The sequence below is a fragment of the Sphaeroforma arctica genome (genome assembly GCF_001186125.1).
Source record: "Sphaeroforma arctica JP610 unplaced genomic scaffold supercont1.173, whole genome shotgun sequence".
NCBI classification, from domain to species: domain Eukaryota; class Ichthyosporea; order Ichthyophonida; genus Sphaeroforma; species Sphaeroforma arctica.
Window position 1 is genome coordinate 88,971 of NW_014040385.1, and position 15,651 is coordinate 104,621.

Consider the following 15,651-nt stretch of genomic DNA (forward strand, 5'->3'; position numbering starts at 1 on the left):
GTGCGTGTGTGTAAGTGTATATATATATATATATATATGTATGTATGTATGTATGTATGTATATTTGTATGTATGTACGGATGGATGGAAGTATGTATGTATGTATGTATGTATGTATGTATGTATGTATGTATGTATGTATGTTTGTGTATGTATGTACGTATGCATATATGTCTGTATGTATGTATGTATGTATGTATGTATGTATGTATGTATGTATGCATGTATGTATGTATGTATGGATGTATGTAAGTATGTTTGTATGTATGTATGTATGTATGTCTGTCTGTCTATATGTATATATGTATGTATGTATGTATGTATGTATGTATGTATGTATGTATGTATGTATGTATGCATGTATGTAAGTATGCATGTATGTATGTATGTATGTTTGTATGTAAGTATGTTTGTATGTACGTATGTATGTATGTCTGTCTGTCTATATGTATATATGTATGTATGTATGTATGTATGTATGTATGTATGTATGTATGTATGTATGTATGTATGCATGCATGTATGTATGTATGTATGTATGTATGTTTGTATGTAAGTATGTTTGTATACGATATTAACTCTCTTTAAATGGAACCTAATTGAGTCACATACGTTCAGTTGGACAGGCTTCGAATATCCCCTGGGCTCCGGTATTAATGGTGGACATTTAACAAACACAACCGTTGTCTGTTTTAGTGTTTGAGGGACAGTCCATGTGTCCTTCGCTTTCTTGACGTTCCTTTTCTTCATACTAACTGAATGTTGTGTTTGCGCTACGCTATTTACTCTACTGGGAGTTATTTAACTAGTTAACACATCACCGTGTGTGCTTAAATGTGTCTATGTAGGCGAAAATACGAAATCTAAAAAAGTGAGCTTATCTTTTCATCATGAAGTGCATGTGTTTCCGATTCCGCCAATTGCGAAATTTTTAAATATGATACATATTTTCCAAAATATTCATGTTTAGAAGAAGACTGTGACCAAAAAAATTTAAAAGCATATTTTAAAGTGAGGTCTGAAACCCATAGCCCTCCGGATTTGGGTCTCGAGCAGAAATCAGGTTCCTCCCGATAACAAATCGTAAATTTGGCATGGACCCAAATCCAGGGCCAAGTGAAAACTGCGTCGAGGTGATATCGGAACATATTTTTAAATATGATCAGTTGTATTTAGTATTTTGCACCGATAGATCTACATCGGCTTGCAGTCAACGATGGCATCGACCTGATATATGTATTCATCATGCCAGTGACATACAGACCTGTTTATACTGTTTTTAGAAAGCTGAAATCCACCTGCAGTGCGGAAAGAAAAATTGCACTGCAAAGCCTTATGATACCAGCATATCGATATATCACATATTGAACTCCGTTTCGTATTCAGCTATGATCACATCTCAATAATTGACGCTGATACCTTAGTTGGGGAATGTGTGGTGGTGTCTATTCGATTCAGCCATCCGTAGATCAGATATCATGAGAAATTTTCGATGGCGACTCGAACTGTCATATCATGCTCAATCTGAACGTGCCCATAAGTGCATTTTCTCCTCTATTCATCCTATTTTAGCAGCTAATTCGCAAAACGTCCTAGTCTGCATAAATTACATATCAAATTTTGCTACAAACTATCCAAACTCACTGAATCATGTAGAGCTCGTAACGACTACGCACAGCGAACTCTATTCTACCATGGAGATGGTTAGATAACTTTATTCTGTTAAAGCGTTCATGACAGTTTCAGAGATCAAAGCCAGAATGTTTTAACTAGTGCTTCCCTTTACCCCATTAACTTATTCCTTTGGTGATATACAGTAGAAGGTATTTTTTAAATTGACATTTCTTTGTCACGCAGATGTGCCGACTGTGGTTGGATCTAATCCGCAACGGCGATATGCCGTAGGTCAGTGTGTAGGAGTGTAGGTGTAGGCTTTTGTGTTTTGAATTATGTCTCACCACAGATTTATAAATGTGCAGGAGGTCAGGAGCTCAAACTGTGATTGCGAAGGAATACCTTTTTAAAGTATTATTGCCGATCAGTATTTTCTCGATGTTCAACACGGATTCCCGCAGTAGAGAAGCACCGTGGCACACTGCGAGCGGATACTGGGCCGTTTCGATACTGACAACCCGATAACAACTTAGTGAGCAAGAAACACTAGTGCGCAATTTGATTCCTTCAATCCTTTCGCTCACAGACAAACCTTAGTATATAGATCACGAACAAGTATAGTGAACTGATGATGGTGATTTGAAGGGTTTTAGACTGACAGCAGGGTAGCAATAGCAGACGGGTGAATGTACCAACAGTAGATCAAGCCAACAAGCAATACAGGTATCCTCCGAGTCTGTGTGCCGTTAAATACGACTGACAACCATATAAAGCTACATTTGCTTCAAATTTGGTCCGAGTGTGAGCGGGACAATTGTAATAAATACAAATTGTGTTTGGATACTACACGTTAATAAGCTCTGAAGGTATCTACAATACAATAATGTATAAAACCCCATAATTTAATTTATTTTCTTTAGATTGCGAATTCCAATAGTTCTACACAGCTTACAATATCACTTTCAATTCTCAATAATTCTTCAACAGTTTACAATTTGACTTTCAGTCATGATAAACGGGTAATGTATCAACCATGGTTATACCCAACAAGCAATACGGGCACCCCCTGAACTTGAGTGTCATGAAATATGATGGACAACCAGATACATGTGCAAAAGTCCATAGTTCGAACTAAATATATGGGAGAGCAAAGCCATACATACGGCCCTGCCCTCGACCGAATATTATTCACAAACATGGAAACAAATGCATTGAAATAAATGGATTGATATACGGATATTTACACTTCGAGCAGTAAAGCACTGTGATACACTTCCGTGCGGAGCAAGTGCCTTCTCGAAGCCAATCCGATAACGAAACGGTGCTCAAGGCATACACCGGAATTACACATATCCACTCTACTGCAACACTTACTAGCACACGAATAGAACGTTAGGTGATTTCTCATACGCCTACAACTAACATAATATGCCAACACACACAAAAATCGGACAACTATCTATAGGATTACTAATTGGTGATAGCAGCCTACGTTTAACTCAAGACACCGTATATATACAAATATTAACCAATCCATACAAACGTATACGCATATGCAGCCATGTTCAAATACAATACCATAATTCTCAGGTTGACTCTAAGGACCAAGCTACAACAAAAAAAAATCGTCCCACAGCATATTCAGCGGTATACATAACCGACAGTTCAGCCCACCCCGTTAGACCAAACAACAACGAAGTCGCTAATCCCACAATATTAGCCAAAGTCCGGCAGATGCCGAACTATAATAATCGTAATTCCCAACATGTCATCCGGAATTTATGTACATATTTCTCTCCCTCCTCACTAGATACTATGGATGTCAGTCAGCCATTACGGAATATGCCCCCTACATCAATGCGAGTAAATTCCCAGATATGTTGCATCAACCTGGCATCCCTCTCAGTCCTCAAATCACCCTGAAAGTGTTGAATTAGCACGGGCCCATATTTGCAAGCTGACCTAAAGCATAAAACCACTTTCGAGCGTATTAACACCTGGAAAATCATAAGTTTGATCTAGGCCTTGGCAAATGAGATGTCTCAAACGTATGCAAATGCGTCCTATAGGCTTGTCCTGGCCATGCGATCCACATTTTCCCATCAACGAACGCACAAAGGTCTCCATGTGCACACAAGAGATTCGACACGCCGATTGAGTTTCACTCGAGGCTGTGGCCGGGGGGTCTATTCCATCCTCTGTCAGTAGCATTCACAGACATAGTATAATATTATTATTGTTGTTGATTCTATTTTTGAATCACCTAGTCTGCTTAGAAACCGTGGACCTTGAGTTTATCTTTGCGCACCAGTCCCTCGCGAGTCAGAAAATCACAGATGCTAGTACGTTGATCTCCCTGCAGCTGAATTACATCTCCGTACTCAGAGTGGTCAACAACGGTACCATTACAGGCAAACTCCTTCTTGAATGCCTTGACTAGAAGCTTCTTGTCGTAGTCAGCAGATAATCCTTGTACAGTGGTTAGCGTCTTTCTACCAGTACGTTGCTGCAGTCGGATGTGCACCAGATCTACCTGACGACCTCCTCCTTCGTCAGTACGCGTCTCCGCATCCGCAAAGGGATCGAACTTGTCTAGATTCATAATCGACATTGTGATTAACAGTTAATAAATATGATACAAAGCAGCTTATGCTTAGGTTTGAGTACGAGGGTGTGTCTGTGTCTCTTGGGAAGGGTTCGTACGCTACAGTATATTTGTACGTTATGTTTGTATCGTGTAAACTTTTCACGCGCGCGTACACCGGAGATCGTTCGAAAGAGGCACGTGCAGGAAAAACGTACGCCCAGAACCCCAGACTATCCATATTGCCCAGGGGAAAACGTAATCTTAAGTACAGGCCTTAGCCCAAATATACCATGAACAACTAGGTTTACGATCATTTCAGCATCCAGAAAGTAGGTTTTCAATATATATGACAAATGTTGTAAATATTCCAGAGAGGGAGAGTAAATCTCTACTAGTTTTTTACCACAAACTAGTTTTGGGGGTTTTTAAAAAAGAAGTGTATTTGTTCTGTGCGTAACTCCGAAATGTAATCTATTTATAAATATACTTCACCCCATACTACCTGGAGTCCTGGAGCTTGAGTCACCTGGACTCTACTGCTCCAGGAGTTCTTGTTTAAACCTGGTTTTAGCATGACGAGAAACCCCCATCTGCTTTATCACTACTACATCAATGACCAAAAGAAACACGTTTCGAATAGCGCGTGTATTCATAATTTCATATTTCGTAGTCGTATACATGGTATCTTGGCTTGTGTATATTTACATATAATTGCTAGTCGTCACTGTCTTGTGATTACAATAGGTAGGAGAAGTTCAACTTGCATATATATTCTTTTGGTCTGCAATCTGTATTTTATACATACAGTTGGAGGCGAAGTAACAATAACACACAAGTAAGCATCCGTACACAGCAGATCTCAGTCACATATCTCTAATTGTGAGTCTTAGCAATACATTCGATTCGATAAATACCATGAGCGCTTCACAGGGTCAGATGCACACATGCGTGTCTTGTCGGGTGGCATTTCCCAGTCAGGAATCACAACGTACACACTACCGAAATGATTGGCACAGGTACAATCTGAAGCGTAAAGTAGTCAATCTACCCCCAGTTACAGCCGAGAATTTTAATGCCCGTATTGAAGCCAAGAAAGCTGAGGCGGCCGCCGCAGAGGCAGAGGCGCTATTAAGTGGCAAGTGTGTAGCATGTAATAAGACATATGCATCGAAAAATCAGCTTGCTAATCACAAAACATCCAAAAAGCACAAGGAAGCCGTGGTCGAATATGAACTAAAACAGGCAGAACTTAAAAACAATCCCGTACCGGAGGCTAAAAATAGCACACATCAGGATGGTGTTGGTGAAGACGACGATGACGAAGATATTGAAGATGTAGAAGAGTTTGAACTAGAAGTTACAGACTGTTTGTTCTGTTCAGCACCCCATGATAGCCTAGAAGACAATGTTCAACACATGGCTCTATCGCATAGTTTCTTTATACCAGATGCTGAGTATCTGATTGATTTGGAGGGGTTAATAAACTATCTTGGGCTTAAGATCACAGAAGGTAATCTGTGCTTATTCTGTGCGGATCATAAAGAGTTCCGAAGTGCGCGAGCCGTGCGATCGCATATGAATGAGAAGGGCCATACGATGCTGGCGTATCATGATGATTGCTTCGATGAATATGAGGACTACTATGACTTCTCATCGAGTTACCCCGATTACGATGAAAACAATCCCCGTGGAGATGAAGAAGTGCTGGATAACACCATCCAGATCAACGAGAATGACGAGTTAGTACTGCCCAGTGGCAAGAAGATAGGTCACCGCGACTTTAATGTGTACTACAAACAGAACCAGAAGCCCGGAACGGAGGTGGTCATTGGCGGCTCAAATGCGAGCGGTAAAGTGAAGAAGAACAATCACCAGTTGATGATAGGACAGCAGGTGACCAAGGGAGGCAATGCGATGCAGATCAGCAGCATGGTGGAGAAGAACGAGCGGGCCAAGCGCGTTCAAAAGAAGGAGAGGGACAACTGGTATGTTCATGGCTTATGTTCATGTACAAGGAGAAGTTGGACATAATTGCGTGTATTGGTAGCTTTGATGTGTTCATGTACAATGTTAATTCTACATGATAGACGAGTGATATGTTAGTCTAAATAGTAATGTTGAGTGAAGCAAAATCTATGTGTTGGTTTACAGTTGATGAAGTTCATTTACAACAGGGCCTCGGAGATCTTATGGGGCATCTTGTGTATACACGCCGCTCTATACACACTTTCTGTAGTTGGCCTTTCAGCTTCTCAAATATGTAGTACTTCTCTCATCTTGTTATATTTTGCACGGTCGAGTGTGTTGCTTTGTTTTTCTCACTTATGTATGATCGCATTTGGTAACGATCTCTCCACATGTATACAACTATTACTAGCATGCGTTCAAAACTACTCTCTGTTCGCATGTGTGCTATCGAGAATCAAAATCCTTGTGTGGCACTTTGTATCATTTTTTAGTATGTATACTATGTACACATCCACGATTATTTTCGTCCACATAAGTGTATTCAGTAGCTTAGCTGTGTAGATATGATAGCCACTGCCCATCATGTGCGCAGTGGTATAAGTGCGTTTTTTATTGATATACCAACTTTTGTAACCAGAGCTTTTGATAACATTTCTATACATTTCTATACGTATACTTATTATATATAGATATATATATATTGATAATCAAGAGTTCAGTTATGTCTGCTATATATACCTATATATGTATGTATGAATATGTATATATCATGCTATATACGTGAGCTGTTTATCCATATATATTATACTTGAGCTTATTTAATGGTGTCTGTGGTTTAGTGCCTGGTTCTATTTGCTGTCTGTGGTTTTATAGGCGAGTGTGGGTAGGCTGTAAATAAGAACGATACAAACGCAGATAATGTGTCATCGCAAACGTTATTGTAGTTTGCATCAGATTTTCTTGCAGCGTTCCAATACATCTTTTACGCGCATCATAAATACATTATTGAATATAGTACATTGTACATGTTGAGTATAACATATATGCTTGGTCAAATGCTAGTATATTAAAATGGGCCTGAATTTAGTTTTAAAGATCGTGTGTTTCCAACTAATGGATACACTCATGTGGTGACGCGTTGAGCCTTCCTTGTATGTTTATTTGTGATTTTGCCTTGGTATATATATATATAAGTCTGCTTATGGGTAAATTTCAATATCAAGTCTTGTCGAAACATTAATGTTCATGTATTCGTACCTTCTTTTTTTATCTATGTCCCATTATAAGTACTGATGTATTGCTATCGACCTGTGTCTATTTTCAATCGTGGGAATTCGTAATCGAACTATTAGAAATGTATGACTATATATATGTGTGTGTGTGTATATATATATGCGTGTATATATATATATATTTGTATATCAAAAGTGTATTTGCGAATCATTTCGTTTGAACATACATATTCAGTTTTTGGTTTTGTATGTAATCTATACGCACGGACATGTGTGGGATGCTTCTTACACAGTGTGTATCCGCTTATGTGAATGTTCTCATCATGACGTGCACCTGCGAACGAATTATGTATACAAGTCTTTGCGTGACGTGCGTTGTTTTTGTTCCGTTCTCCTTTAATAGTCATCTGATGAATATCCCGCGTATATTTATGCTTCCGTGCATCTCATTTTGGCCTGTATCATAACTCGGGCAGTACATCCCCCATTGTTTGTATAGGAACTTAAGTAAGTTCAATCCATCCAGTGTACTTCAATTGATGCTGATACCATTATAGACAATATCATCTGACTCTTTTTTTTTTCCATCTGCTTCTACCACCAGGTATCTCAAAATCGGAATGTCAGCCAACAATCAAAAGCATTTCCGACTCCAGAATCCAATGTAGATTATTCATCTCTATTGCAGCTCGGTCCAGATGCATGTCGTGCACACACATCTGTCATGCATATAGACATATTTGGATCTGTACATAAGCTAAAACATTCATCACGTCTTTGCACTGAGGGGACTTATGGGTGGATTCATTCTGGAATAATCTGTTCTGTGTCGCCTCTTGAGAAACTATTGTGCTACGATTGTAGCTTGGTGGGACATACTTGTTCATGGGCCCAAAATACAATCGACTTAAAATATTTTTGGGCATTTGCTCATAAAAGAGCAATTGAGAATTGGCCGTTAATGGACCGATAAGTCCATTTCGAAACTGAAAGACATAGTCAGCTTTAAGCGGATGGATTATAATAAATACTGTATAGATTATTGCTTTTTTTTCCTATATTGGTATTTGTAATCGAATGCTCAGTTTTTTATTTCCCCACAAATGTATTGTTAGTGTATACTTCGTGCGTATTCCAGTATTCAATGATTTTAGTATATGAACGGTTGAAACCTAGTGGCATATGATTGAACCGTTCGCATATAGCGTCGTCGCAGAAGTTTGCGACTATCTCGACATGCCCGTGATGGACCTCGGACTATTTGCGACAGTACAGACATCATGCTATAGAGCTCGGGACTATTCGCGACAGTCTGTGCACTTACCATGAACGTTGCACTGCTATTTTGACTTGAGAAGTCCTTGATCTGCGGTTCATGTTGTGCCTTGCCAAGTCGTGCAGATTGAACCAGTTTTCAAATACCAACTCATGCTCAAAACGTATATGTATATATGCATCGTGCATATATATGTGTTTGGATATGTTTCAAATATATAAATACTTGTATCTACATTTCATTCGAGATAAGTCTTATTGTATCTCGAGAACATATACATCGGCAATATCTTGCGATTACTTTTGTTCGTCATCCACTTTGACACCGTTCAAAGATTTATCTGTATTTCTACATCGGTTTGACTATATGGTGTACCAACTACGGCTCCCGACGCACGCAAACAGAAACGGCATATCCCCACACACAACAATACCTCTCATTTTTCTAATCAATTATTGAACTAAGTGACCGTCCTATCTTCTCACTCTGAGTCCATAGCCTACCTACTACCTATCCCCAACGTCTCACTTCTGGTCAGTCGCATACAATCTACTTTTAGAGCCAGCCCCGCCCTGTTTCGGTGCGGTCAAGGGCTTCGTACCGGCGGGTGTTGTATGGCTCTGAGCCTGTGTGTGTGTTTGCACAACTGCTTGGGGTGTGGATGTCATTGCCTGGGGTGTACCTGCCATAATCTGTGCTGGCGGTGCTACGAGCGTGTCCATCTGTGGTCCTTTCTTGAAGCCATACGTGACCATATCTGATGCAGTTGAGTGTGAGAGTTGCATTAATATCTGGGGATGGGCTTCGCGCCTAAGGCTTGGTATATTGCAAACTGGGGGGGGGGGGGGGGAACCTCCACAAAATGATACTCGGCTCGCACGGGTCAAAACAAACGTATTCTCTAACCGACCTACTTTCAATGGTGATAAGCAATAAAGTTCAGTATCACAGTTCACATCGACAACACACAAATGCATATATGACCAATATTGGTTTGCGGCTGCACCCACCGTCAATGTGCGACGCCACACTGGGTGGTACAAGACTCTTGATCTTCTCTATATGCTCAGGCTTGCATTTGTTCTTCTCCAGGTCAAAACCGAAGTTCAGGCCTTTCATGACCTCAAACCCGTCGCTCAATTTGAAAGGTTGGCTGAAGTTGAAGCAAAAAGCCGATCTGCGGTAAGGCGGATCATAAAAATGGTGCAGAAAGATTAAATTTTGGTTTGTGGAATTGGAAGAATGGGGAAAAGATGAATATCAGCTCAAGCACACCGGGAAAGTGGGATTGCGAGTGCTCGAATCAAACAAAGAGAAAGTGTAATAAATTCGGACGGGGTTATAGACCATATTTTGCCACTGAATACTACAGGCAATGATTGGGAATATACTTGGGCATGTTTTGTGGTACCGTTTCGGGAGGGACAAAGCCAGCTCGGCACTGACTACGTTGGGATACATAGAACTTCACACATGCAATTCAAGGGTTATTTGTATGCAAACATACAAACTACCATCCATATTTGCCGCAGGATAGGGATTCGGATACCAATGCATATTGGCTTATGGTATATTGGCTTCTGCTATATTGGCTTGACTGGATATACTCTTAAGCCATCTTTGCAAGGACATACCCATCCTCGCCCATTTCCGCGTCGATATGGCATTCATTGGGAGCGTTGACCAACAAGAACGGCAGCTTCAGGCAGTGTTTCGGGGCGGGGCGTGGGTGCTTCTTCTCCAACTCTCGATTCCTCTCTGTGAGGTTCTTGATGGTGATAGTCTGTAATAGCAGATCATGGATGTGTGCGCGCTTCTCGGTGATGCGCTTGATACGCTGAGCCCGCTCTTCCTGCATATGTGGTATTGAAGACGTACTTGAGCAGCGTGCTTGTGGGGTCTAGATACGTCTTTTAATCTACTTGAGACTGTTTGTAGACATATATTGGAGAGCTTGAATGTTTCCTTTACAGATGGGAATACAGATGCACAGTTCGGGGGACTAGACAGGTACATTGGTCGACCATGGCTTCTGGATAGATAGGAACACAAACATACTTGAGTTGTGTAGGTAGGGAGATATACACCCACATCGTGTGACAATAGATACTTGGGCCGCATGAAAGCGTGAAGGACAGCGGGGTAAGACAGCTACATAGATATACTTTGACGACTTATGTTGTATGCATAAAAACAACAACCGTCTCTCAGACCTGTGCTGTACACATGAAAACAAAAACCACTCGAGCGAAAAGACTTTGAAGACTAAAACGCACAATGATGTACTTGAGAGCAACGCGAGAAATCGGATAGATACCTACGCGCCAACTGCACTTGCAATGGACATCTCTTGATAGTCCACAAGCCAGCCCGCTATGATATGTACCACTTGTTTTGGCTCCAAGGCGTGCCTTTAACTGTTGTTAAGGTTCCGCATGACTCTAAATATATATGCAATTGGATTTTTTTACCGTCGAATTACTATTGTCTGTGGCAGAGTTTTTGTTAAATTCGGGTTGCGAAGTACCTGATTTGTATACCAAACTGACTTGTAGAGCAAAACTCAAGGAATATGGTTATTTGGGGGGATCACACTCACCTTTAAATGTACGTATTCCTGAGCCGAATTCGTGGGCAGGCCAACCCATTTAATCTCCTTCTTCTCTTTTTTGATGACATCTAGAGCCATCAGCACATTAAGCGCATCATACACCCTCCGCCTGATGTTCTTGTGATCAATGCCCTGTGAGGTGGAGCGTAGAATCAGAGCTCCGCAATACTTTTGGAAAAATCACCTATCTATACAGTTGTGCGTATCGTGCGTATAACTGCATACATATACGCACACTACAGGCAAACACTGACGTTATTATGATCAATACCCCTGTGACGTGGAGCGTTGTATCGGAGCTCTGCGATACTTTCGGAAAGTCTTCTGCATATACAGTAGTGCATAGGTATCCATACGATGCATACACATAAGTACACTACACGCAAATACTGATGTTCTTGTGATCAATACCCTGCGAGGTGGATTGTGAATACAGAACTCTGCGACACTTTTGGAACACCCCATTTGGTTTATTGTTGTGCATATATATCCATACGATACGTACATACACGCACACTAAAGACAAATATTGATGTTCTTGTGATCTATTCTGAGAGGTGAAGCGTTGTATCAGAGCTCTGCGATACGTTTGAACCCCCCATTTGGTATATGCAGTTGTGCATAAATATCCATGCGATACATACAACGATTTATCAGAGCTCTGCTATATTTTTAGGACCCCTTTCGGTATATACAGTTGGGCATATACATACATAGGGTACATACATATGCACACTGAAGGCAAATCCTGATGTTTTTGTGATCAATGCCCCGAGGTGAAGCTATATATCAGTACTGCTAAACTTTTGGAGGACTGGAAGTATATGCATTCACGCTTATCACACTACAGGCAAATGCGCAGACATATGTATGCAGCGTGTATAGTGAGTCAGAGCAACAGACATATGTATGCAGCGTGCATAGTGAGTCAGAGCAAGAACACGAACACGTAGGCACTACACAATCTATGGTGTAAAACAAATGTCTGATATTATATTTAATCCTAGTTAGTGAGCATTAATTGGCAAGCCTCAGAAACCATGTGTTACATAGAGCCGTAGCCTGAAGTTAAGATCTCGAATCTCGAACCTACTCAACAAAAAACACAATAATAAATACGGTCCCAAAAAAATACGCTCGAGAGCGCCATTTTTCAATCCTACCTCACAAACAGAGCACTGCATGCAATCTCTCATGTCTGGAAAACAGAACACAACACACCATCCCCCTTATGTGGAAAACAGAACACAACACGCCATCTCCCTTATGTGGAAAACACATCACAACACACCATCTCCCTTATGTGGAAAACAGAACACAACACACCATGTCCCTTATGTGGAAAACAGAACACAACACACCATCTCCCTTATGTGGAAAACAGAACTGAACATACAAACTCCAGCTATACCAGAACATACCATACAACCTCTCGTATCTAGAAAACAGAACAAACTTATCTATATACAAACTCTTATCATAACAAAAAATCACATCTATTCTAGTACACAATCTATCCTATGGTAAACATAAAATCCCTCCTTTTGTAACATACAATCCTCATATTGTACCATAAAATTTATCTTACTACCACTAACAAACACTCGTATTTATTTAACATACAATCTCCCGTGTCTGAATCTCGCTGTTGCCATTGGCCTTCTCCTCGGCGTATTGTCTGGCCAAGTCTTCCATTAGCTCTTCCGCCACCTCGATGTACGTGGTAGTCCCCTTGTCCTTCACTTTTTGTAGGACTGTCTTTGAGAAGTGCCGCAGGCCTTTGCCTATGCCCCCGTTCTGCGCCCTACTGCCACCCCGACTGTGGTGAACACACATGCAGGGTCGACAGCTGTGTTAGTTGTGTGTATAATAGGGCTTTTGCACATATAGTTGACAATTATGTTCGTTGCGTGTATGAAATGAACGTATAGTTGTCCTTCACTTTCTGTAAGACTGTATTTGAGAAGTACAGCAGGCCTTTGCTTATGCCCCCTTTCTACGCCGCACGCTATTCACCAGATGAACTCGTATCTATACGTTCACTAACACTTCACCAGACACACCTATCATCGACTCATCAATCACAACTTCATAGATACACCACTCACACTTTAGGCATGGTTGTAGTCTGTCGCGTAGGCAAGTTAGTTTTCTCCACCTCTGAGCCGTATCTGAACGAATCTGGGCCATAGGTAGGCTTGAACACATAGTCCTGCTGTTGTCCCATTGGCCTGGGTGCCACCTGTCCGTACGGATGGTGGTGCGCTGGTATCGACCTGAGGATAACATAGGTAAGTTGTGGGGGTTGTATGAAAATAGTTTCAAGAATGATTAAACATCCTAGGTCTGTGTCCTAATGACGGAAGCGCAACTAGACTACGTCTGACACTCGAGATATGGTAGATACTGCACAAATAATATATATATATATATATATATATATATATATATATATATATATATATATATATATATATATATATATATATATATATGTGTGTGTGTGTGTGTGTGTGTGTGTGTGTGTTGTATATATATATATATATATATATATATATATGACATGATAAGGATGTGTATTTACGAGGCGTATCTGTAAAACCATAGTTATATACATCAGATCTGAACTGGTGGGATATCACCGCCTCACACTTGCGCTCCAAATACACACACACACATACATACATACACATACAAATATACATGCCTATATACTTACATTCATACACACGCACATGTACACGCACGCACATACACATACACATACGCGCGCGCGCGCACATATAATAGTTGCATACCTCTTATTAGTAGGAACTCTGAACTGTGACGCCGACATATGTTGCTGCATCTGCTGCTGCGGTGTCTGGACGTGTATAGACTGCGCGTGTTGTTCGGGGTACTGCCCCATGGGCGGGATCGCTCCTGTCCCCTTGATCGCCCCGGATACTTGACCTTGTCCCTGTGCCTGTGCTTGTGCTTGTGCTTGTGGTGGCTGTAGCGGCCCAGGGTGTACCAGGATAGACCCCGTCTGCCTTATAGTAGGCGTCTGCGGTAGTAGGGTCATAGTGCCCTGCAACTGAGCCTGGGTGGGCATGGGAGGTGCCGGGTGTGCGAGTGTCTGCACCTGCGGACGTGCTAAAGCCTGTTGCTGTGCCTGCTTGGCTGCATGTTGCAAGGGTTTCTGCGGCGGTTGCGGGTGTGCGAGTGCATTCTGAGACGTGCTTCTCGCCGTCGGTTCAGTCGCACTCTGTGGCTGCTGTAGGGGTTGTCCCTGTTGCTGTGCCTGTACATGCGCCAGTACATGCGCCTGAGCCTGGGCTTGGGCCTGGGCCTGGGTCTGGGTCTGGGCCTGGGCCTGGGACTGAATCGGCTGTGGCTGTGTAGTCGTCACATAGTACTGTGCCCCAGGCGCTGGCAATCCACTATATGGTACCTGCGTGTGAGCCTGAGTAACACCCGTCTGTGCCTGTGTCTGTGTCTGGGGATTCGTTTGACCTACACCTGCCTGTGGCTGTCCCATGCCCTGCAGCAGCACGGTTGCACTATTCTTCTCACTCTGTGCTGTACTGGGCATCATTGCCTGTACCTGTGTGTGTGCTTGTCCTACTACCGGCACTCCAACCTGGGCCTGTGGTGTAAAGGGGTGTGGCAGTGTGGCCATAGACCGTGCAGCCAAGCGCTGGCGTTGCTCCTCTGCTTCGGGTGTTGTGTGTTGGCCCTGGGGGTGTGCTACGGGTGCCTGTGGTAACCTGGGCGGCTGTTGTACGAACCCCTGAGCCTGGCCATCACTCACTGCCTGTGGTGTGGTAGCGGTAGCTTGTGGTTGTACATATACCTGTGGCTGTGCCAGTGCTTGTGCCTGTGCCTGTGTCGGTGCTTGTGGTTGCACTGTTACTGGTTGCTGTTGCTGCTGTTGCTGCTGCTGCTGCTGTTGTTGTTGTTGTTGCTGCTGTTGCTGCTGCTGTTGCTGCTGCTGTTGCTCTTGCTGTTGCTCTTGCTGTTGCTCTTGTTGTTGCTGTTGTTGTCGTTGTGATTGTTGCTGTATGTGTTGCTTTTTGGGTGGTTGTGCGTACGTGGCTGTAGCTTGAGGCTTGGCGTATTGCAGTGGTGTTGTACCATCTGCCGCGGGTGCCATTTGGTTCCGTGGCGATGCAATCTGGTGTGTGATATCAGGCACCTTAGTAAGACGATACGTCTTCGGGCCGAGCATATTAAAAATATGTATAGGGATACATAAATGTCATATACAATATGTATATGTACATATATATATATATATATATATATATATATATATATATATGTGTGTGTGTGTGTGTGTGTGTGTGTGTGTGTGTGTGTGTGTGTGTGTGTGTGTGTGTGT

At 42.0% G+C, this 15,651-nt stretch overlaps 4 protein-coding genes across 4 annotated transcripts in view; 1 reads left to right on the forward strand and 3 right to left on the reverse strand.

Annotated features, from left to right (window-relative positions):
• The window catches only part of SARC_03414 (hypothetical protein), a 4,796-nt gene extending 3,955 nt beyond the window's left edge, over nucleotides 1-841 (reverse strand). Inside the window, exon 1 of the mRNA XM_014302796.1 lies at nucleotides 613-841. Within this exon, the coding sequence (XP_014158271.1) occupies nucleotides 613-750 (138 nt within the window). The 5' untranslated portion in view covers nucleotides 751-841. The remainder of the gene's footprint in view (nucleotides 1-612) is intronic.
• A 1,781-nt stretch (nucleotides 842-2,622) lies between these two features.
• On the reverse strand, nucleotides 2,623-4,342 carry SARC_03415 (protein translation factor SUI1). The gene has a single exon (XM_014302797.1). It carries the CDS (start codon nucleotides 4,223-4,225, stop codon nucleotides 3,887-3,889), a length of 339 nt encoding a protein of 112 aa, XP_014158272.1. The 5' UTR covers nucleotides 4,226-4,342; the 3' UTR covers nucleotides 2,623-3,886.
• Nucleotides 4,343-4,927: 585 nt separating this feature from the next.
• SARC_03416 (hypothetical protein) lies at nucleotides 4,928-8,450 on the forward strand. The gene is made up of 2 exons (XM_014302798.1): nucleotides 4,928-6,186; nucleotides 8,006-8,450. Exons 1-2 carry the CDS (start codon nucleotides 5,117-5,119, stop codon nucleotides 8,067-8,069), a joined length of 1,134 nt encoding a protein of 377 aa, XP_014158273.1. The 5' UTR covers nucleotides 4,928-5,116; the 3' UTR covers nucleotides 8,070-8,450.
• Nucleotides 8,451-8,671: 221 nt separating this feature from the next.
• SARC_03417 (hypothetical protein) lies at nucleotides 8,672-15,498 on the reverse strand (the record flags this gene model as incomplete). Its single annotated transcript, XM_014302799.1, has 7 exons — nucleotides 8,672-9,434; nucleotides 9,688-9,854; nucleotides 10,312-10,529; nucleotides 11,277-11,420; nucleotides 12,912-13,107; nucleotides 13,397-13,564; nucleotides 14,087-15,498. The coding sequence occupies 7 exons, from the start codon at nucleotides 15,496-15,498 to the stop codon at nucleotides 9,202-9,204; spliced, it is 2,538 nt and encodes an 845-aa protein (XP_014158274.1). The 3' UTR covers nucleotides 8,672-9,201.
• Nucleotides 15,499-15,651: the final 153 nt, after the last annotated feature.